The following is a 25,089-nucleotide window of genomic DNA, read 5'->3' on the forward strand; positions in this document are numbered from 1 at the left end:
TGCACACGCGGAACACTAGGGTTAAGCTTAACGAGCCTAGCATGTGCAAACATGGCCTTGGAACACATGAGACTGAAGGGTTGAGCATGAATCGTATAGTTGATATGATTAGCATAGAGATGCTTACCGCTGAAACTATTCTCGACTCACGTGATGATCGGACTTGAGATAGTGGATTTGGATCATGTACCACTCAAATGACTAGAGAGATGTACTTTTTGAGTGGGAGTTCTTAATTAATATGATTAATTGAACTAATTATCATGAACATAGTCCAATGGTCTTTGCAAATTACGATGTAGCTTGCGCTATAGCTCTACTGTTTTTATATGTTCCTAGAGAAAATTTAGTTGAAAGTTGATAGTAGCAACTTTGCGGACTGAGTCCATAAAAACTGAGGATTGTCCTCATTGCTGCGTAGAAGGCTTATGTCCTTAAATGCACCACTCGGTGTGCTGCACCTCGAGCGTCGTCTGTGGATATTGCGAACATCTGACATACACGTTTTTGATGGATACGGGATAGTTCAGTGCATAATACTTAATAGCTTAGAAGCAAGGCGCCGAAGATGTTTTGAAACATCGCGGGACATATGAGATGTTCTAAGAGATGAAATTGAGATTTCATGCTCGTGCCCTTGTTGAGCGGTATGAGACCTCCAACAAGATTCTTTGTCTACAAAGTAAGGAGAAAAGCTCAAATAGTTGAGCATGTTCTTAGATTGTCTGAGTACAACAATCGCTTGAATCAAGTGGGAGTTAATCTTCCAGATGAGATAGTGATGATTCTCCAAAGTCATTGTCACTAAGGTGCTGGAGCTTCATGATGAACTATAGACATATCAAGGATAGATATGATGATCCTTGAGCGATTCGTAATGTTTCATACTGCGAAAGTAGAAATCAAGAAGGAGCATCAATTATTGATGGTTAGTAAAACCACTAGTTTCAAGAAAGGCAAGGGCTAGAAGGGATACTTCATGAAACGGCAAACCAGTTGCTGCTCTAAAGAAGAAACCCAAGATTGAACCCAAACCCGAGACTGAGTGCTTCTGTTATTAGGGGAACAGTCACTGAGGCGGAGCTACCCTAGATACTTGGTAGATAAGAAGGCTGGCAAAGTCGACATAAGTATATTTGATATACATGATATTGATATGTGCTTTACTGGTACTCCTAGTAGCATGAGGGTATTGGATACCGGTTCGGTTGCTAAGTGACTCGTAACTCGAAAAGAAAACTACGGTATAAACGGAGACTAGCTAAAGGCGAGGTGACGATATGTGTTGGAAGTGTTTCCAATGTTGATATGATCAAACATCGCATGCTCCCTGTATCATCGGGATTGGTGGTAAAACTTAAATAATTGTTATTTGGTGTTTGCGTTGAGCATGAACATGATTAGATCGTGTTTATTGCAATACAATTATTCATGTAAAAAGAATAATAGTTATTCTATTTGCTTGAATAATTACCATCAATGGTTTATTGAATCTCGATCATAGTGTTACACATGTTCATAATATTGGTGCCAAAAGATACAAAGTTATAATGATAGTACCACTTAGTTGTGGCACTGCCACTTGAGTCATGTTGGTATAAAATGCATGAAGAAGCTCCATGCTGATGGATCTTTGCCCTCACTCATTTTTGAAACTTTTGAGACATGCAAACCATACATGTTGGTATAAATGCATGAAGAAGCTCCATAGAGATGGATCGTTTGGACTCACTTGATTTTGAATCACTTGAGACATACAGATCATGCTACATGAAACAAGAGAGTAACTTGTTGGGAGTAATACATTTTTGATGTGTGCAGTCCAATGAGTGCTGAGGCACGCAGTGCATATCGTTATGTTCTTACTTCACTGGCGATTTGAGTAGATACATGAGTATTTGCTTGATGAATCACAAGTCTGAAATATTGAAAAGTTCAAAGCTATTTCAGAGTGAAGATCGTCGTCACAAGAGGATAAACTGTCTTTGATATGATCATAGAGATGAATATCTGAGTTTCGAGTTTTTGGTACGAAGTTAAGACAATGTGAAAATTGTTTTGCAGGTCATGCCACCTGGAACACCATAGTGTGATGATGTGTCTGAACGTCATAGCCACGCCCTTTTTGATATGGTGCATACTATCATGTTTCTTATCCAATTACCACTATCGTTTATGGATTATGCATTAGAGACAACCGCATCCACTTTAAATAGGGCACCGCGTATTTCCGTTGAGATGACACAATATAGACTATGGTTTGGAGAAACCTAAGTTGTCGTTTCTTGAAAGTTTGGGGCTGCGATGCTTATGTGGAAAAAAATTCAGTCAGATAAGCTCAAACCCAAAGCGGATAAATGCATCTTCATAGGACATCCAAAACAGTTGGATACATCTCCTATCTCAGATCCAGAAGCAAAGTGTTTGTTTCTAGAACCATGTACTTTCTCAAGAGAAGGTTTCTCTCGAAAGAATTGAGTGGGAGGGTGGTGGAACTTGATGAGGTTAGTGAACCGTCACTTCAACCAGTGTGTAGCAGGGCACATGAAGATGTTCCTGTGGCACCTACACCAATTGAAGTGGAAACTGATGATGGTGATCATTGAGCTTCGCATCAAGTTACTAAAAACCTCGTAGGTCGACAAGGTCGCGTACTGCTGCAGAGTGGTACGGTAACCGTGTCTTGGAGGTCATGTTGTTGAACAACAATGAACCTATGAGTTACGGAGAAGCAATGGTGGGCCTGGATTGCGACAAATGGCTGGTGGCCACGAAATCCGAGCAAGGATCTATGTATTAAAACAAAGTGTGGACTTTGGAAGAAACTACTTGATGGTCGTAAGACTATTAAGTGAAGATGGATCTTTAGAAGAAAGACAGACGATGATGGTGATAAGTCACTATTAAGAAAAGCTCGACTTGTCGCAAAGATGTTTCCGACAAGATCAAATAGTTGACTATGATGAGAATTTCTCACTCATAGCGATGCTAAAAGTCTGTTAGAATTATGTTAGTAGTTGCTTCATTATTTATAAAATATTGCACATAGGATGTAAAAACATTGTTTCCTCGACGATTTGCTTGAGGAAAGATTGTATGTCATACAACCAGAAGGTTTTGTCGATCCTAAGGATACTAACAAGTATGCAAAGTTCCAGCAATCCCTTTATGGACTGGTGCAAGCATCTCGGAGTTGGAATGTACACTTTGATGAGATGATCAAAGATTTTGGGTCTGTACAAGGTTTATGAGAAACTTGTATTTCCAAAGAAGTGAGTGGGAGCACTATAGAATTTCTGATAAGTATATGTGGTTGACATATTGGTGATCAGAAGTAATGTAGAATTTCTGTAAAGAAAAAAGGTTGTTTGAAAGGGGGTTTTCAAAGGAAAACCTGGATAGAGCTATTTGAACATTGAGCATCAAGATCTATAGAGATAGATCAGAACGCTTAATAGAACTTTCAAATGAAATGCATGCCTTGACAAATTTTTGAAGGAGTTCAAAATAGATCAGCAAGGAAGGAGTTCTTGGCTGTGTTGTGAGGTGTCAATATGAGTAAGGCTCAAAAGCCCGACCGCGGCAGAAGAAAGAGAAAGGACGAAGGTCGTCCCCTATGCCTTAGTCGTAGATTCTAAAGTATGCCAAGCTATGTACCGCACCTGATTTGTACCTTGCCACAAGTCTGTTAAGACGTACAAAAGGTGATCCAGGATTGAATCACTAAAACAGCGGTCAAAGTTATCCTTAGTAACTAGTGGACTAAGGAATTTATCTTGATTACGGAGGTGGTTAAAGAGTTCTTCGTAAAGGGTTACGTTGATGCAAGCTTTGACACTAATGCGAATAACTATGAGTACTAAAACGGATTCGTATAGTAGAGTAGATATTTGTCGTATTTCCGAATAGCACGTAGTAGGAGCATCTATAGGATGACATAAAGATATGTAAAGAACACACAGATCTAAAAGTTTCAGAACTGTTGACTAAAAACCTCTCTCACGAGCAAGACGTGATCAGACCCCGGAACTATATGGGTGTTCGATTCGTTGAAATCACATGGTGATGTGAACTACGTTATTGACTCTAGTGCAAGTGGGAGACTGTTGGAAATATGCCCTAGAGGCAATAATAAATTGGTTATTATTATATTTCCTTGTTCATAATAATCGTTTATTATCCATGCTAGAATTATATTGATTGGAAACTCAAATACATGTGTGGATACATAGACAACACATTGTCCCTAGTGAGCCTCTAGTTGACTAGTTCGTTGATCAAAGATGCTCAAGGTTTCCTGACCATAGGCAAGTGTTGTCACTTGATAACGGGATCACATCATTAGGAGAATCATGTGATGGACAAGACCCAAACTATGAACATAGCATATGGATCGTGTCGTTTTATTGCTATTGTTTTCTGCGTGTCTAATATTTGTTCCTATGACCATGAGATCATATAACTCACTAGCACCGGAGGAATACCTTGTGTGCATCAAACGTCACAACGTAACTGGGTGACTATAAAGGTGTTCTATAGATATCTTCGAAGGTGTCCGTTGAGTTAGTATGGATCAAGATTGGGATTTGTCACTCCGTGTGACAGAGAGGTATCTCGCGGCCCACTCGATAATACAACATCATACACAAGCCTTGCAATCAATGTGACTAAGTGTAAGTCACGGGATCTTGTATTATGAAATGAGAAAAGAAACTTGCCGGTAACGAGATTGAAATAGGTATGCAGATACCTACGATCGAATCTCGGGCAAGTAATATACCGAAGGACAAAGGGAATGACATACGGGATTGCGTGAATCCTTGACACTAATGTTCAACTGATAAGTTATTCGGAGAATATGTAGGACCCAATATTGGCATCTAGGTCCCGCTATTGGATATTGACCGAGGAGTACCTCGGGGCATGTCTGCATAGTTCTCGAAACCATAGGGTCTGCACACTTAAGGTCCGGCAATGTTTTAGTATAGTTGAGTTATATGCGTGGTTACCGAATGTTGTTCAGAGTCCCGGATGAGATCATGGATGTCACGAGGGTTTCTGGAATGGTCCAGAGACGAAGATTCACTAGAAGGAATATGCTAATACACGACGCTATTTTTTCATCGCTACATCATCACGGTTTTTATTTACGACGAACTCACGACGAAAAACCAAGCGTCGAAAACGGAGCGTCAGAAATGAACAACAGCGATGTTTTGATCAAAATCGTCGTAACTTTTATGATGATTCCTGGATTGTCGTAACCTTTACGACGATCCTAAATCGTCATTGGCAATCGAACCCAGTCCTATGTGGCAGTCCTACGTGGCAAAATTACGACGAAATCAAAACATCATGGTTGAAATCAGCCCAACCCATTTCAATTGATCACATGGGCTGGTTTTATTTTTTTGGGCTTTTTCTTATTGGGCTTATTTTTGGGCCTTAGCCTATTTACAATCATAGTATTTTTTCGAATTTTTTTATCATTATAATTTGGGCCCTGGCCTTTTAGTGCCCAAATACATTTGGTTCAGTTTCAGTTTTGACCTTTTTCATTTTTGAATTCAGCAACTTTTGTTTCAGAACTTGGTTTCATTTGTATTTGTTGAGCCTTTTCAATCCAATTATTTGTCCAATATTAAATCCAACACTATTTCATATTCAAATCAAGAAAACTCCAAGTCAAATTAAAATCATCCATCATATAACATCACATAATACATCTCCGAGGTTTACATAACACAATAACTCATCTCATGAATACATTTCCTTACACATGAATATAGCAAGAACGGACAGAATTACACAATAGAAATGACACATCTGCTACTATCCCAACAGTACAATGGACTTCATTCCACTCTCCTATGAGACATGCTCAAGATGCGACAACTTGCCATCCTACAAGAACATTACACTGCACGTGAATCAAACAAACGGAAATAAATATAAAAAATATTAGAGTTAGTGTTCAAAACTTAGCAAGTTTGTGTTAAGAACTTGAGCTCCTTACTAAAAACATAATGTACAGCAGTTTGGCCACACCAAAACGTATAGTATTTTTTATTACTACTACTATATGGTTAGATTCAACTACTACGTCTCGTTTGGCAAGCTGACAATTAAATTGATTGTACTGGAGTATACTGATGCAACTAGATTTGCATCCATCGCCTTTAACAAATTACATGGAAGGATATGCCACCGGAGTCCAGTACCCAACAACCAATGATGTGGTTCACACTGACAGTAAAAGAAAACAAATTAAACTTGTATAGATATGGACATGTGGTAGGCTGGTGGCTCAGTCTGCCGTCCAAGTGACCAAGTTTAACCGATATAAGTTTAAGGTTTGTCTCCATGTTGCCAATAATGCAGCATTTAAAGAATTGATTTGCATACTGCAGAATACTTCAATTAAAGTAAGAGTAAAACATGTTGCTATAGTTAATAAGGTAAGATGCCAGGCTGACCAGTCATGAAATCTGAAGCAAAAAAAGGTTTCCAGCAGAAAAAGAAAAAGCTAAGGCATTCCCATCAATGTTTGGCCTCAATCAACATGCCATTCTTTTTAAGAAGACAAATAGATAAGCAATAAGCAATACTCACTGCTAAATTCAGTGTGTTGTGGATTTCGATTGACAAGCAGATAAGCAATACTCACTCTAAGCTACAAGCACTAGCTAAACCAAGCATCAGTTTTAAAAAGTTCGGTTTAAGATACTTCAACGATGGGTGAAATCTCAGTAGAATCTCCTAGTAACATCATATGCTTAGCTGACAAACTCCATTGTGTACCACAATAACAGAACCACCTCAATCATCTCTACAACAATATATATATAGCGATGGCATGCCTAGCATCAGTTTTAAAAAGCTCGATTTTAGATACATCACAGATCAAAAAAGGTCTCAGTGGTCTAATTGTTTCACATCCTCTGCTCAGCACACCATCATCATAATAGTGTTATTGAACTTACCATCATGGTCAATGGTGTCCTCGACAACCTTGGTCAGTTCCAGCATGGTGAACTCACCAGGGTTGCCCAAGTTGAATGGCCAGTTCCAGCATGGTGAACTCACCGGGGTTGCCCAAGTAGAATGGCCAGTTCCAGCATGGTGAACTCACCGGGGTTGTCCAAGTTGAATGGCCCAATGTGATCACCTTCCATCAGCCTCATCAACCCCTCAACTTGGAAGAGTGCTATTTTAGAAAGCGCATTCCAGATAGCATAGCCATAATTATTGTTCATTGATGGTTAGAGATGACCTACCAAATCAGAAACGTATTGGAAACTCCTCGTCTGCTTGCCATCGCCGTAAACCGTCAAAGGCTCCTTCCTTAGCGCCTGCCATTATATTAACATAGAGCATTCGGGTGTTAGTTCGGAAATGAAAAGAAACTTGCGGTTTTTAAACTAACAGAGGAACATCGTTGTGTGTTTACCTGAGCAACAAAGTTCCTAACAACACGGCCATCGTCAATGCACATGCGCGGGCCATAGGTGGTAAAGATCCGAGAAATCCTAACCTGAATAGTGAACACAACAAAATACAACAATCACTACACATACAGTTTTATACAGATGGAATGGAAATTCCAGTGCTTGCAACAATATATTAGTACTCCCTCCATCCTGAAATTAATGTCGCACCCACAATGTAATGGAAATTTTGCCAAAACCCCCTCGTACCATCAAATCTGTTAGAGATAGATCATGTCTCCTTTGTTCTTCCTCCGCCCGTCAACCTGCTCCTCCGCTGCCCACGATCTGCACCTCCGCGATTCCCTCCCAACGTGATCTCGTCTTCTCCTGCCGCGACCACCCCAACCACCGATAGCACATTCCATGGCCCCGGATCAGAGCGCGTCGCCGCCACAGCCCTCGCACGCCGGCTTCTGCGGCGCACCACCCTAGCTTCTGCACGGTGGTCAGAGCGACCAGGTCCACCACATGCAACCACCCAGCCGATTGCACGCCGCCACCCGGCTGTCACACCGACGTCTCGCAGCGTCCTATCCTTTCCCTGTCACCTGTTGTTGCCGCTGTTTCGACCAATAAATGGCAAGATTTTGTTTGTATTGGGAAAAAAATATCAGGAAACTTTTAATCAGGAAATGACAAGATTTTGTTAATTTTGGAAATATCCAATTGGGAAATGGCAAGGTTTTGTTAATTTTAGAAACATTTAATCAAAAAAATAATAATCAGGAAATGACAAGATTCTGTTAATATTGGAAACATTCAATCGGGAAATGGCAAGATTATGTTAATTTTGGAAACACTCAATCATGTTAATTTTGGAAACATTCAGTCAGACAAGATTAATGATGCTGACATGTTAAATTTCAGGAAAACATGAAGTCTTGCTTTGAATTCTACAGTTGGAAACGCATGCATATAAGTCTTGAATGATAAGCTGAACGTCTAAACTCCACAGCAAAACAGGAAGTCTTCCTCTGAATTTCACAGCTGAAGTGCCATTCAAAAATTGCCACTCTACTGGAAACTCTCTGTGAACATTTTGCTTCCTTAACATGCTTGCAGTGGGTAAACCACCTACAGTTTTCTCAAAGGTGCAAAGTCCCCATCATTTTTATCCTTGTTTACTGACTGATACTTGAGGAGTATAGAAGAGCCATGGTGCAGCCGAAAGGACTTTGTTCAGGTAGTAGAAGCAAAGAATGACTTCCTTTTTCATTCAGTTTGCAAAATCCTGCTCGTGCTACTACTCTTGCCCTGGCAATAATGTGGGACATGATTATTTGGATAATGTTTTAAACTCTTAAGATTGGTCAGGTACTCATGTGGTCAAAATTCAGAATGGTGATTGAACTTAACTGAATTTTTCAGTAAAGTTTCTGTGAAGACAACTTAACTGATTTTTCAACACATATCCAGATGAATTTTATACAACACGGCCATTTTAACACTAGGAGTATTTAAAAATGAGCAACTGGTGCATCTGCAGTCAAGTTTCTTCAGTCTAGTGAAAAAATAAGGTGGTGCAGGAGAATTTGTCAACACAATCTCTTCAGTCTAGTCACACAGTACCCTTTTAACTTACATCATAAAAGTTCTACTGGCTACCCAACACTACCAGAATCAATCTCAATATATTAACACTGGTATATGGTAGGAGTAGTACTAGTAGCGCTAACTAAGAACCAAAGGAACGTGTAATCGATCAATCGATAGTAGTAGTAGTATGTGCAATCAGAACCAGACCTTGCACGAGGTAGAAGACGCACACCTGCAGGAACGGTCAAAATCAGCGGCCGTGAGTGCCTCAGGGATTCCAGGGATCGGAGGAGATCTGGGGTTGAAGGGGGGAAAGGGAGGAGAAGGAGCGCTTACGGCATTGCGGAGCTCGGGTCCGAGCGCCAAGCTGCAGGAGACCCGCTGGAGCATCTCGTAGGCGAAGGCCCAGTGCATCTCACGCGGGATCTCGCACCTGATCGGCCCCGCCGCCACCTTGAGCCTGACCAGCACCGCCACCTCCTCCGACCGCGACAACAACCCCATCGCCGCTCGGACCGAAAATCCAAAAAACACAAACCAAATCCCCCACCCCTCCCCTCCCCCTCCTCCACTCGGCGTGCCCCTGAGCTGTGCATGAGCGCCATGAGCTCGTCGGTGTCGAGGCTGGCCCGCACCGCGCCCTCTGCAGTGGCCACCATGCCACCGGCATCGTTGCCCTCCTGGGCGACGGCCTCCACACAGACGAGGCGGTCACTCTACGGGGCGGCACTCCTCTCCGCGTCGCGGTCGCGGCTACCCCTGGTCAGATCACGGCGGCGGCTAGGGTTGGGCGATCCGTATCGGGTGGGATCGGGGGAGAGAGAGAGGCGTCGCCTAGGGTTAGCGCAGAGAGAGGAAGAGGAGGGCACGATGGGTTGGGTGAGGTTTGCTGCGGGGGGGGGGGGGGTGGATGGATGGCCGGATGTTTGCCACGTCACCGATCCTGTCAAAACTCATTCCACCAATCAGATTTAAGCTTGTGTAATTTTCTCTTTTTCTTTTTTTCTCTTATATTCTTCATCCTATTATTCGGGGTAAACATACAGTTTGTCAAAATTAATCAATATTATGCATATTTGTCTACTTTGGGATGACAAACAATGTGATTTGGGATATTTTCATTTTCTTATAATTTGTGTGAAAACAGATTGTGTGAAAACAGAATTTGTATGAAAACAATGTGATTTGGGATATTTTCACAAACTAGGATGAGGTGGGATAGAATGGATCCACGAGTGACATGTCAACATAGTTAGAACATGTTACGATGTTTTTATAATCGTCGTAAAAGTTATGACGATCTCATCTTATGCGGTTACGACATTTTTGACTCACATCGTCGTAATTTATATGTAGATTTGATCCGCTCAAATGGCTTACGACAATATCGGATGAAATCGTCATAGATTTATGACGAATTCATCAACGACATTTTAAAAAACATAATGTATGAGCATATTTCTTGTAGTGATTGATATATAGGATGACCTCATTTGATTGCCGGAAGGTTTTCGGGCATTACCGGAAATGTGCCGAGAGTGATGAATGGGTTCTAGATGTTCACCGGGAGGGGGGCAACCCACTCGGGGAGCCCATAGGCCCTAGGGGTGGTGCACCCGCCCTTGGTGGTCTGGTGGGACAGCACAATAAGCCTATGCACAAGAGATAAGAAAATCAAAGAGAAAAGAAAAAAAAGAGGTGGGAAGGAAGGGAAGGACTCCACCTTCCAATCCTTGTTGGACTAGGCTTGAAGGAGGACTCCTCCAGCTCCTTGTCCGGCGCACCCTTAGGGTCTTGGACCCCAAGGCAAGCCTCCCCTCCCCTCCGCCTATATATAGTGGAGTTTTAGGGCTGATTTGATACAACTTTTGGCACGGCAGACCGATCACAAACACCACGGTTTTTCCTCTAGATCGTATTTCTACGGAGCTCAGGTGGAGCCCTCCAGGATTAGATCCTTCACCACCACCGGAGCGCCGTTACGCTGCCAGAGAACTCATCTAATTCTCCGTTTTGCTTGCTGGATCAAGAAGGTAGAGATCATCGTCGAGCTGTACGTGTGCTGAACGCGGAGGTGCAGTCCGTTCGGCACTAGATCAGAGCGGATCGTGGGACAAATCGCGGGACGGTTCGTGGGACGGTTCGCGGGGCGGATCGAGGGACGTGAGGACGTTCCACTACATCAACCGCGTTTCTTAACGCTTCCTGCTGCGCGATCTACAAGGGTACGTAGATCCAAATCTCCTCTCGTAGATGGACATCACCATGATAGGTCTTCGTGCGCATAGGAAATTTTTTGTTTCCCTTGCGACGTTCTCCAACAAGTATATTTGATATACCTGATATTGATGTGTACCTTACTAGTACTCCTAGTAGCACCAGGGTATTAGACACCGGTTCAGTTGCTGAGTGTTAGTAACTCGAAATTATAGATATGGATTAAATGGATACTAGCAAGGGTGAGGTGACGATGTGTGTCCGAACTAATTCTAAGGTTGATGTGATCAAACATTGCACTCTCCCTCTACCATGGGGATTAGTGTTAAACCTAAATAATTGTTATTTGGTGTTTGCGTTGAGCATGAACATGATTAGATCGTGTTTATTGCAATACGATTATTCATTTAAAGAGAATAATGGTTATTATATTTGCTTGAATAAATACCTTGAATGGTTTATTGAATCTCGATCGTAGTGCTACACATGTTCATAATATTGATGCCAAAAGATACAAAGTAGTAATGGTAGTACTACTTACTTGTGGCACTACCGCTTGAGTCATATTGGTATAAAATGCATAAAGAAGCTCCATGCTGATGGATCTTTGTACTCACTCATTTTTGAAACGTTTGAGACATGCAAATCATACCACATGGGCAAGATGACTAAAGGCCTCATTTTCAAGTGAGATGGAACTAGAAAGTAACTTATTGGAAGTAATACATTTGGATGTATGCAATCCAATGAGTGCTGTGGCACGCAGTGGATATCGTTATGTTCTTACTTAACAAATGATTTGAGTAGATACTAGTGTATTTTCTTGATGAAACACACGTCTGAATTATTGAAAGGTTCAAGTAGTTTCAGAGTGAAGTTGAAGATCGTCGTGACAATAGGGTAACATGTCTTTGATATGATCATAGAGATGAATATCCGAGTTGCGAGTTTGGTACACAATTAAGACAAATGTGAAAATTGTTTCACATCTCATGCCACCTAGAACACCATAGTGTGATGGTGTGTCCAAATGTCATAGCCGTTCCCTATTTGATATGGTGCATACTATGATGTCTCTTATCGAATTAACACTATCGTTTATGGGTTATGCATTAGAGAAAACCGCATTCACTTTAGATAGGGTACCATGTATTTCCGTTGAGATGACACCATATGAACTATGGTTTGCAGAAACCTAAACTGTCGTTTCTTAAAAGTTTGGGGCTGCGATGCTTATGTGGAAAAAAATTCAGTCAGATAAGCTCCAACCCAAAGCGGATAAATGCATCTTCATAGGACAACCAAAATAGTTGGGTATACCTCCTATCTCATATCCGGAATCAAAGTGTTTGTTTCTAGAAATGGGTCCTTTCTCGAGGAAAAGTTTCTCTCGAAAGAATTGAGTGGGAGGGTGGTGGAACTTGATGAGGTTATTGAACCGTCACTTCAACCAGTGTGTAGCAGGGCGCATGAAGTTGTTCCTGTGGCGCCTACGCCAATTGAAGTGGAAATTGATGATAGTAATCATTAAGCTTCGGATCAAATTACTACAAACCTCATAGGTCGACAAGGTTGTGTACTGCTACAGAGTGGTACGGTAACCTTGTCTTGGAGGTCATGTTGTTGAACAACAATGAACCTACGAGCTATGGAGAAGCGATGGTGGGCCCGGATTTCGGCAAATGGGTGGAGGCCATGAAATCCGAGAGATGATCCGTGTATAAAAACAAAGTGTGTACTTTCGAAGAAGTACTTGATGGTCGTAAGACTATTAAGTACAGATGGATCTTTAAAAGGAAGACAGACAATGATGGAGAAAAGTCACCATTAAGAACAGCTCGACTTGTCGCAAAGATGTTTTCGACAAGTTCAAAGAGTTGACTATGATGAGACTTTCTCACTCGTAGTGATGCTAAAAGTCTGTTGGAATTATGTTAGCAGTTGCTGCATTATTTATGAAATATTGCACATAGGATGTCAAAACATTGTTTCCTCGACGATTTGCTTGACGAAAGGTTGTATGTGATACAACTAGAAGGTTTTATCGATCCTAAGGACGCTAACAAGTATGCAAGCTCCAGCGATCCTTGTATGGACTGGTGCAAGCATGTCAGAGTTGGAATATACGCTTTGATGAGATGATCAAAGCTTTTGGATTTATACAAGGTTTATGAGAAACTTGTATTTCCAAAGAAGTGAGTGGAAGCACTATAGAATTTCTGATAAGTATATGTGGTTGACATATTGTTGATCGGAAGTTATGCAGAATTTCTGGAAATCATAAAGGGTTGTTTGAAAGGAATTTTTCAAAGGAAAACCTGGATAGAGCTACTTGAACACTAAGCATCAAGATCAATAGAGATAGATCAAAACGATAAAAAGAACTTTCAATGAAATGCATGCCTTGACAAGTTTTCGAATGAGTTCAAAATAGATCAACAAAGAAGGAGTTCTTGGCTGTGTTGTAAGGTGTTAATTTGAGTAAGACTAAAAGCCCGACCACAGCAGAAGAAAGATAAAGGATGAATGTCGTCCCCTATGCCTTAAACGTAGGCTCTAAAGTATGCGATGCTGTGTACCGCACCTGATGTGTGCCTTGCCATGAGTTTGTCAATTGGTACAAAGAGTGATCCATGATTGAATCACTGAACAGCGGTCAAAGTTATCCTTAGTAACTAGTGTACTAAGGAATTTTTCTCGATTATGGAGGTGATTAAAGAGTTTGTCGTAAAGGGTTACGTCGATGCAAGCTTTGACAGGAATTCGAATAACTCTGAGTAGTAAACCGGATTCGTATAGTGGATCAGTCATTTGGAATAGTTCCAAATGGCACGTAGTAGCAGCATCTATAGGATGACATAGAAATTTGTAAAGCATACACGGATCGGAACAAACCTCTCTCACAAGCAAGACATGATCGAACCCCAGAATTGTATGGGTGTTTGATTCATTACAATCACATAGTGATGTGAACTAGATTATTGACTCTAGTGCAAGTGGGAGACTGTTGGAAATATGCCCTAGAGGCAATAATAAATTGGTTATTATTATATTTCCTTGTTCATGATAATCGTTTATTATCCATGCTAGAATTGTATTGTTTAGAATCTCAAATAGATGTGTGGATACATAGACAACATATTCTCCCTAGTGAGCCTCTAGTTGACTAGCTCGTTGATCAAAGATGGTCAAGGTTTCCTGGCCATAGGCAAGTGTTGTCACTTGATAACGGGATCACATCATTAGGAGAATGATGTCATGGACAAGACCCAAACTATAAATGTAGCATATGATCGTGGTAGTTTATTGCTACTGTTTTTGTGCATGTCAATGTATCTGTTCCTATGACCATGAGATCATGCAACTCCCGGACACCGGAGGAAAACCTTGTGTGTATCAAACATTGCAACTTTACAAGGTGACTGTAAAGGTGCTCTACAGGTATCTGACTACACCATAGCACTACTTCCCCAACACACAGATTGGTCGGGAAAAAAGCTTTCGCCAACACACTGTCGGTCGGGAAAGACTATTGCCCACTGACAACGATTGTTGGGGAAAGTCGAGACGGGAAAACCTTTTCCCGACCGACATATCTTTCCCGACCGATCGTTGGACAGCTATTGGAAACATAACCGACCGATAGTTTGTTGGCCGTGCCATGAACCTTTCCCGACTGATTTTGTGTTATCGACCTTTCCCGACCGACTGTTCGATGATAATACCTTTGCCGACTGACTTTCTATTGGCTTTGCTATGAACCTTTCCCGACTAACAATTTGATGGTATTAGTTTTCCCGACCAACTGTAGGATGGTGCTTTCTTTTGCTGACCTATAATTCAAAAGCATTTTGCCAATGGTATTTGGTGTATTACATTGTCAAGATAATATAAATCGGTTTACATATCTCATCAATATGTATGAAGTTATAATAACTTGCATGTACTCTGAAAATATCAAACCAAACCAAAATAGCAGTACTAATTCCCATAATAAATGTAACTAAATAAGAGGAAATATTTGTCAGAGTGATCGAAACACCCGATAGATTTAAAAAATGATAGATACATGTCCGACCATTCAATCCGTGCTCCATTACACAAGATATCTTTTACAAAATGATAGCAACAAGATGCATTGTTTTTTCTCCATCATAGAAGATATCTAGCTGACCCAAACTGACAGCATCATGGTTCCTTCTTGGTTCTCTTTGTGTTTCCTACACAACCTGACTGGAACCTGGAAAGACAAAAAAGCATACAATTAATATACATACAAGCTGATGAAATATCTTTGCCACCAAGTAATATTGTACTACCTGTTCGACATGACAGTAAAGAGCATCATGCATGAAACATAGAAACCGAATTAATATACAGTCAACTAACTTTTAGGTGAAGAAATTTAATTTGCAGGCCTGTAAACTTGACATCCTTATAGAAGTGTCACACTAAGAATAACCAAAGTTGACTAGTAGACGCGAGGCCAAGTTTTGAGAAATAATTGGATGATTGAACCATTTCATGACTATCTTCACGTGATTTATATCACAGGGTGAAAAAATGTTGTGCACTAGAAGGTTCATGTTATGCTCTGAAAATGAATAATGCATGTCGAGGTGGAGAACAAAAAATATAAACAACGTTGTAGTTGTAGCTGTGTTGACTGCTACACTCATCAAGTTACAACTAGAGAAAGCCAAGTACTAGCTACCTTTCGACAATAATGACGAAGAAATGATATATTCTCATGTTTTCTTATCAACAAAAACATAAACAAATGTTGTATTTCCACCATCATAGATATGTAAGTTGGAAAGTATATGAGACATAGAAGACATAATTTACAATGTAATTGTTGTTTCCTGAACACATTAAAGAGTTATGTGGTCATGCAAATTCTTTTTATAGAGAACTGGTACCATATAGCTAAGTATTAGAGATACACGTTACTAGTGTTTTCTATCCATGTGAGTACAATATCAGCTCTCTTTGTTTATTCTTTAGTGGCAGCAATAGATACATTTGGGATACTACAATTTGTTAAACTTTGGTATGTAGATGGACCAAATTGTGAAATGGGAAGCAGAGAAGCAGAGAATGCAGGATGTTGACATACTTAGAGATGGCATTTGCATGTGTGTGTTCTTCACTAGCAGGTGGGGCTAATCCCCTATCTCCTGGAGCTTGGCGGTTGCTTTTCTGCTCTCCTGGTGGCCACAGTAGAGCATCTCTTCTTTCTCTTCAAATAAGTGTTCGTAGTGATCATTGCCCACTAGTGTTCCGGTTGTCAGCCCCACATAGCTGATGCTTGAAACATAAGGTAAGTTAGGTAACAATCTTTCCTAGCTTTGGCAAAAAATGTGATAAAAGTAAAAATAATAATCATACCATGCTTGGAAATAATTTGTAGAACCAAATCAAGAAATTTGATAAACACATGTATCTAGTTAACATGTATGAGTGCAAGCAACAAATAAAATTGACTTACCTTAACCTCAACGATGAAGCAAAGAACCAACCCCAGCGACAGACCCCTCCAAACCTGTGTAAGGCAAACTCGACTTAATAGCTAGTTCACCTGATTCCTCCAAAAAGAATTTAACCTGCACTGATTGTTGTGAATTAGAGCACCAACCAGTACCCCAAGTCTCACAAGCTAGCTACAAAGAATAATTACTTTTCAACATAATCAATAGATTGTTTTTACTTCCACTTGATGTATGTGCATGTAAATTTCTAGAACCGTATTCATCTGACCAAAGGATCAAAATAAATAAGAAGAAATGAGTGCCTTCATGCGAGGTATTTCTCTACAAATCCAAATATGAACTCCTATACTGCTAGAACTTCATCTTTGCTAATTGATTTCCCTTGTTGATTGATGTACAATTTCAAATTTCCTTTTGCATTAGACCACACGTGACATGATAGTACTAATCCAATGGCACTAGCATAAAAGTATGACCATTGGTTACAAAGTTAGCAGATTTAATAGGGCAGAGTTGCTCATGGCCTGAAGAATACCAGCAAGGAAGAGATTGTTAGCTACAGATACAGTTGACACACTCACAACTCCAAAACGCACGGGAGAAATTTGCACGCACACACAGAGGGAGCATGAGAGCAAAGGAAAGGAACAACCTATGCCAAAATCACTAAAGAAGGGAGGCGTCATACTGTCTTGCAACAGGGTTCTCAGTAGCTGGTGTTGGATGCGAGGCGTCTCCCGCGACCATACACATCCACCTGCCCCATCGAACAAACAGAAATCAAATCAACGAAGGGATGGGAAGGAGAGAAGAGAAAAATGAAAGATGGGCCTTAGAAAGATTACCAAAGTCTGAGTGGCGTCGCGAGAATTCCATGGCGTGGGCAATGGCCGGCGCGCGAGCATCTTCGTCGCGGACCCCGGTTGCGGTCGGGCCACGTGGGCCTCAGGAAATCCCTCTTCATTCTTCGGTACGGCTTGACGGGTCGGGGCCGCGTGGATCGAGTCAAACTGACAGCGGGGGACATGGTACCGACGGCGGAGCGGGGAAGCGCTAGTGGGGGAAGGGGGCGGTGGCGACGAGTGGAGGAGGAGAGGTAGAAGGGGGTCGGGGTCGCGGCGGGCGAGCGGGCTCAGTGTGTGGCTCCATTGGACCTCGGGCCGGGTTGGGGTCGGTATCCGGGGATGAATGAGAGAGGGCCACAACCGTGCGGGCTGCTAGCGGCCGGCAGCGTAGGGAGCGAGTGAGGGTGCACCGGCGGCGGAGGGAGGGAGTGAGAGCATAAGGTTTGGGGAATTTGGATCTGGGAGGGAGAAGATGCGTGGGAGGAAGAGGGATTCGGTTTTTGAGGAGCGAAGGAAAAGGAAATGAGGGAGGCTTCACGGGCTGGGGGAAAATGAGCGCCACTACGACAATTTCGCGCGCGCGCATCGTTCGCAGGTCGCGCCATTTACCTACTGCTGGTCGGTCGGGATTTTTTGCCGACCGATTGTTCATTGTTGATAGAAGTATTCCCGACCCATAGTTCGATGGTACATATTCTCGCATTCCCGACCGACTATCAGTCATGTGCATGAGTTTTCCCAACCAAGAATTAGTTAGCAGTTTTACTAACCAACAGTTGGTTGGCAATAGTTATTTTTCCCAACACACGTCCGTAGGGAATATGGTGTCGTGGTGTAGTGTCTCCAAAGGTGTCTGTTGGGTTGGCATGGATCAAGACTGGGATTTGTGACTCCGTGTGACGGAGAGGTATCTCAGGGCCCACTCTGTAATACAACATCACAACAAGCCATGCAAGCAATGTGACTAAGGAGTTAGTTACAGGATCTTGTATTACGGAACGAGAAACGAGACTTGCCGGTAACGAGATTGAACTAGGTATGGAGATACCGACGATCTAATCTCGGGCAAGTAACATACTGAAGGACAAAGGGAACAAATACGGGATTAACTTAATCCTTGACATAGAGGTTCAACCGATAGAGATCTTCGTAGAATATGTAGGAGCCAATATGGACATCCTGGTCCCGCTATTGGTTATTGAACGGAGAATGTCTCAGGACATGTATGCATTGTTGTCGAACCCGCAGGTTCTGCACACTTAAGGTTCAGTGACGTTTTGGTATAGTTGAGTTATAGGTGTCGGTAACTGAAAGTTGTTCGGAGTCCTGGATGAGATCCCGGACATCAGGAGGAGCTCCAGAATGGTCCGGAGGTAAAGATTGATATATAGGAAGTCCTGTTTTGGTCACCGGAAAAGTTTCGGGCTCATCGGTAGTGTACAGGGAGAGCCGGGAGGGTACCGGGGACCATCAGGAGGGGTGTCACGCACCGAGGGCCCTTATGGGTTGTGGGAGGATACAAACCAGCCCCTAGTGGGCTGACATAATCTCCCACTAAGGCCCATGAGGTTTGATAGGCAAAAACACAAAGGTGGAAAAGTGGAAAGGGTTTCCAAGTGGAAAGGAGGAATCCTACTCCTAGTAGGATTGGAGTAGGACTTCTCCACGTCCAATTTCGACCAAACCTTGAGGGTTTGAGGCTGCCTCCTCTCCTCCCTCCCTCCTATATATACTAGAGGTATTGAGGGTTTTTGAGACACACAATTTCAGCCACATGCTGCCCTCTCCTCTAATTTGTAGTTCTTCCTCTAGATCGGATTTCTGCGGTGCTTAGGCGAAGCCGTGCAGGAATAGATCACCACCATCACCGGCGTGCCGTCATGCTGCCAGAGAACTCATCTACTTCCCCATCTCCCTTGCTGGATCGAGAAGGCCGGGGTCATCATCGAGTTGTATGTGTGCTGAACTCAGAGGTGTCGTCCGCTCGGCACTAGATCGGGATGAATCGTGATGGGATCACAGGACGGATCGTGATGAGATCGCGAGACGGGATGCCATTTTAATCGCAAAGATGCTCCAGTACATCAACCGCGTTATATACGCTTCCGCTTAGCTATCTACAAGGGTATGTATATTCACTCTCCCCTCTCATAGATGATCATCAACATGGATAGGTATTGCGCGTGCATAGGAAATTTTTTGTTTCCCATGCTACATTCCCCAACAGGTCGCACATGTAAGGTTGGGATGGTCGACACATCACAAATCTAATCCCATTTCCGAGAACCACTCACACCGAAATACACCCGGTGCACCACTTCTCCAAAAGTGGCCACCTAACTCATCATCACCCTCGGGCATCAGTGGCACCCGACGAGGTTTTCATAAACCTTTGATATTTACCATCATCATGCTCCTGCTTATACTATGCTTAGCTCTAGTTGTCAACATGATATTAGCGTGACCTTCATAGGTGGTAGGATCATGCTCAAAATGCAAGTGCTCCGGAGGAGCCATCGGTAACATCATATCGATGATTTACCGAATTCTTATGATCATATGCAACTAGAATAATTTCTCTACTAGCATGCAATATAACATATGCTCAGACATGGTAAAAGGGTTGATTGCCTTTGATCTCATAAGTTCTCGGGGTCTTCGAGGTCTTCCGATCCAGCTTTGAGTATTCTGTCTACGTCGTCAACTATCGTCGGAAACAATCACAGTAAGCCACACATGAAGCAGAACAAAAAGGGCTATATAAATAGGAGTTTTATTTTTCTTGGACCTCTCTGGTCATAAGAAAAATAAGTGAAGCTTGCTATAGAACATGTGGATCATCAGGGAATTTTGAATGGATGGAAGGAGGAATAGGTGGTCCTTTACGAAGCCCACAGAAAATATTATGATAAAAATGAGTGGAGGCACTCATTTAACAGATAACAATTTTAGAAAAATTTAGAAAGTTGTTTCACTAGATTTGGAGTTGAGGTGAATATTATAGGGATTTTCTAATATGGAATGAATAGCAAAATGGAGTTACTTATTTATTGCAACAGAAATATGCCAGACCAAAATGTTGACCAAGGCTTCAAAAATAGGGACTGATATTAGAGGGCACTGAAATTGGTATCACTCCATTTGGAGTGGATTTGAAACCTATAGGATTTTTGAAATGTGGGGCTAAATATAATCAAATCTGTATTTGAATAATAATACAACAGAAAAGTTGCTTGGAAAAATGTGCAAAGCATATCTTTGGATAGCCCTTGATTTTAGTGACCTATAGAAATTTGAATCACTAATTTTAGAGCTCAATTGGATTTACTATAGATTTTTGAAGCTTCAAAGAAAATAAATAAAGCAAAGAAGGGCTACCAGGGGGCTTATATTGCGCTCGGGCGCTAGAAAGATGGTGGGCCGGCCCAGCAGCTCGGGCTGCTAGCGAAGGGACATGCCGAAGGCGTACTATGGCGATTACGCCTCCAACACGGCGAAGCGTTCAGAAGGGAACCGCCTCCACTTACCTTACGCAGGCCCGGGGCCGTGCCGCTTACAGGTGGGCCCTCGCCGTCGGATTCATCTCCCTCCTCCTGCTCACGCAGAGGAGAGGCAGGAGCTCGAACCAGAGCGGCTGGGGCTCGCCCACGAGGCTTCGGCCACCTCCTGCGGTGGCCCGGCCACCGCCGGCCACGGTGCGAGGTGCCCCTCCTCCCTGGGGGTTAGCGCCACGGGGGGAGGCGCCCGAGGAGGGGCTTCAGCTGCGGCGAGTTGCAGGGGAAGGGTCAGTTGTGGCTGAGGCTTTCCGGCGATGGGAAAGGAGGAGGAGCAACAGGGGAGTCCCGGTGGGTTAACCGGGTTTCCAGGACACCCTATGCAGCCGGAGGAGGGAAGAAGAGGGGATGGAGAGCCCGAGCGCGAACATGGCCGAAGCTGCCTACGGCGGCCATGGGAGGAGAGGATGGAGCTTGGGAGGAGAGGGGGCTCAAGGGGGAGCTCTCGAGGAGGCCAAGGGAGAGGGGGAGAGATGCAAGAGTAGTAGAGACTCAAGGAGAGAGGAGATAAGAGGGGGAGGTGGAGAGAGAGCTCGAGAGCTCCCTGGAGCTTCCTGGTGCATGGATGCCACACACCTCGGAAGGATCTTGGAAGCTAGCTGGTGATGGGGAGTGCTTAGAACGGTCAAAAGGAGATGCCGTGACATACTAAGACAACATGATTCGGCTAAAAACGGCCTGGAGGAAAGAAACAAGGTGCATAACACCCATATTGCAGGCCAGGGTGGTGGTCACCATGGCCACTTGTGCCTACACCGGCAAAATGACTAGTCAAAGGTGTCTGGGATGTGGGGCATGTTATCAGGAGGGTGAGTGAGGAGTTTGGTCCCTAGTGGAGTTAGTTTGAATGGTCTTTGAATGAGGTTAAGTTTGTAACAACAAACATAGAGTTAATAAAAGTGGGTCTAAAATGGAGAGTGTTGGGGAAAAACAATGTCTGGCAGTGCTAGCTATGTAAGGGCTACAACACTACCAAGTTTGAGCTCAAGAAGAGGAGGGTAGCTAGAACTTGTTGTACAAAGCTATATTTAAGCCAGAAATCTAGTTGTAGATGTGCTGCGCATTTTCTCAACATGAGCATGCCTTCTCTTGGTTTGAAATGATACCCCAGGATGCTAGGGACCCTCTTGAAGGAGGTGGGGGATTTGGATTAAGAAGAAGTGGTGCAAGAGGGGTAAGAGTGGTGATCCAAGGGTGAAAATGAGAGGTAGCTACAAGGGGTCTCTCCCCAATAATTAACCAGTGGTCATGGAAAAGCTACTGGAGTAAAAAGGTAACTAGGAGAGGCTGTGCTAAAAAGTTGAGCTCAAGGGTAAAAGTGGAAGGGGCCAAAGTAGCCAGTTTGGTGAGTGCACACAAGGTGTTTGATGAGTGTTAGGGATACTAGATGGACTTCAATTGATATGAAACTTAACACGATCAAATAATAGATGAAAATAGGCTTGGACAACAAATTTGGGATTTGGTGGAGAAGGTTTCCAATGTAGATTTGGAAAACCCATGAAATAGGCTGAAATGGTTTTCTGCTTACAAATCTATTTAAGTCAATTCCCACAAATCCAATATTTGGTGTGGGGCATTATTTGAGCATTAAAGCATGCCCAAAAAGTTTGCGATCAATTGGAGAAACTTTATAATGTAAAGTTTCCCAAAGTCAAAAATCAACACAGAGGGTTTTGAGGGGATTGGGACAAGTTCTTCTATTCTCCTTGATGCACCACTTGGCGTGGATGCATTATTGGAATATCAGAACATTTCTACCAAATTTGAGCACAATTGGAGATACTTGACAATGTATAGTTGCTCAAATTTGGATCTGGACTGATGGGGTTTTAGAATAATTAGGGGAATCAAATCAACTTGGATTGATATGAAACATGGAAAGATCATCACATATATCATATGTGACATGCTAGAATTTTATAGGAATTTCTTGAGAATATTTCTTATAGAAATATTCCAAAAGCTTGAAATAGGTAGGAAGGGTTTTGAAGGGGTTTGCCCAATATTTTGAACATGACCATGTGTTGAAACTATCCTGATGCATGAATTTGATGATATAGTGCAGGAATCAAGATATATTTTGACTTCTATGGAATAAAATCTGAACATCCTCCCATAGAAGTGATCCTTCATAATAGACATGCTATGTGTAGGTTGGAATCCAATGACTCTCAAGGGTTTAGTGAGAATATGAGGAGGAAGGTCCCTCTCAAAGAATTAATGCAAGTACTATTCCTTAAAACTTGTGACCAAATTTGAATGGATTGCTAAAAGAATTAATGAAGGTTTTAGTAAGGATTCGCATGATGATGCTATTTGTGAACCTATTAATGATGAACTTCATGTCTTATAAGATGACCCTTATGATGATGATGCTAGTAATGATATCACGAATGTTAACAACCTCTTTGAACCTTTTGGATCACCAACTAGATTTGAAAAAAGAGATTTTTTAAGTGCTATTTCGGAAGAGATAGTCCTAGAGGACAAGAAAGGTTCCAACACTTGAAACTATGCAGTATGCCTAGCTAGGGGCGTAAAATCAACAAGGGTGATCATATAAGACAAGGGTTAGCAATAATTATAACTATTCCAGCAGTAATCAATAAGGTTATATTGTTTATCTTGTTCTAATTGATGTTTTTGTGAGATAACATGATTATTGCTGCCATAATTATTGTGTTTCTATGTTTAAATTAGTGTTTGTGTGATGTAAAGCTTTTGGGATGATTTGAATGATAAGTAGAATTGATATCGTGCAAACACATAAACTTTGACGCCCACTTCAGAATTTCGCTAATTCTACTGGAATGTATTTTTAATCTGAATGTTTTACATAGTATTTACAAACAAATTTCTAGGGCTTTCCAAATTTTCCAGAATTTTGAGAGTGACATAAGTAGGGTGTCCTTATTTATCACTACATACTGTTGTGTTCTAGACATATTTTGTTTTTGCTTGCATAGTTCGCTTGTTTTGATGATGCTATGGATTATATCGGGGGATATAAGTCATGGAGAAGTTAGAATACAATACCTTATGCAATAGTAAAATATGTATCAATTTATAACAATACGTGATGTTTATGGTTCGCTTATCCTACTAACGGATCTCACGAGTTTTTTGTTGAGTTTTGTGTGCTGAAGTTTTCAAGTTTTATTTTAACATGTTGGATGAAGGAATAACTAATGGAAAAAAGCTAAGCTTGTGGCTGCCCAAGGCACCCCAAGTAATAACCTAGGAAGACTCAAGCGTCCAAGATCCGGGATACCCCGGAAGACATCCTCTCTTTCGTCTCAATCCATTGGTATGTCACTTGGAGCTATATTTTTATTCACCACATGATATGATTTTTGCTTGGAGCGTCGTGTATTATAGTTTGCATTTTCTTTTGTTTTCCACAATAATTGTTTGTGGTACACACCCACTTGAGAGAGACACATGATCACCATGATTTGTTAGAATACTCTATGTTCTTCACTTATATCTTTTCAACAAAGCAGTTGTTCTAGTACTTCACTTATACGTTTTAGAGCACTCTGACTTACAGATTTTATAGAAATAAATGAGCTCTTGTTTTTCACTTCAATTTGTTTAAGAGTTAGTAAATAGTGACGGAATTTCATGGGTTACAAGACTAGTCAAAAAATAATAGGTATTCAAGGAGTGCATAATCAAAACCACATGTAGCATATAAAAGAGATATTGTGAGTTAATGATATTAATGTGGTAATATGAAAGGGCGTTGTCGGGCCTGTGGGACCGGGGGTACCCAGGACTGTCGAGCTGCAGCCCTAGGCGCGACACGGATGGGAAAGCCTGGTTGGGCCCGTCGGTAAGCCCGACAAGGGAGACCATTGCGAGGGCCCTCACCTCGCAAGGCGGGCATCTGAGGATCGTCGCCAAGGGCCACGAGAGGGCATTCGTCGTGAGGACGTGCCCTGAGGTCACC

The 25,089-nt window shown here is 42.2% G+C and overlaps 1 protein-coding gene and 2 pseudogenes across 4 annotated transcripts; all 3 read right to left on the reverse strand.

Annotated features, from left to right (window-relative positions):
* Nucleotides 1–6,692: 6,692 nt before the first annotated feature.
* Nucleotides 6,693–6,778, reverse strand: LOC123451510 (annotated as a pseudogene).
* An 82-nt stretch (nucleotides 6,779–6,860) lies between these two features.
* LOC123451511 lies at nucleotides 6,861–6,947 on the reverse strand (annotated as a pseudogene).
* Nucleotides 6,948–15,216: 8,269 nt separating this feature from the next.
* LOC123446235 lies at nucleotides 15,217–17,787 on the reverse strand. Of its 4 annotated transcripts, none has more exons than XM_045122909.1 (5): nucleotides 17,581–17,787; nucleotides 17,424–17,492; nucleotides 16,735–16,788; nucleotides 16,363–16,553; nucleotides 15,217–15,483 (listed from the first exon to the last, which is right to left on the reverse strand). In XM_045122909.1, the coding sequence occupies exons 1-4, from the start codon at nucleotides 17,760–17,762 to the stop codon at nucleotides 16,409–16,411; spliced, it is 450 nt and encodes a 149-aa protein (XP_044978844.1). In that variant the 5' UTR covers nucleotides 17,763–17,787; the 3' UTR covers nucleotides 15,217–15,483; nucleotides 16,363–16,408. The 4 variants fall into 4 exon arrangements, 2 of the variants coding, with proteins under 2 accessions (XP_044978844.1, XP_044978845.1); XM_045122910.1 differs by having other exon boundaries at nucleotides 16,363–16,547; nucleotides 17,581–17,784; XR_006631278.1 differs by having other exon boundaries at nucleotides 17,388–17,492; nucleotides 17,581–17,776.
* Nucleotides 17,788–25,089: the final 7,302 nt, after the last annotated feature.

This window comes from Hordeum vulgare, chromosome 4H (assembly GCF_904849725.1).
Source record: "Hordeum vulgare subsp. vulgare chromosome 4H, MorexV3_pseudomolecules_assembly, whole genome shotgun sequence".
In the NCBI taxonomy this organism is placed as follows: Eukaryota; Viridiplantae; Streptophyta; class Magnoliopsida; order Poales; family Poaceae; genus Hordeum; species Hordeum vulgare.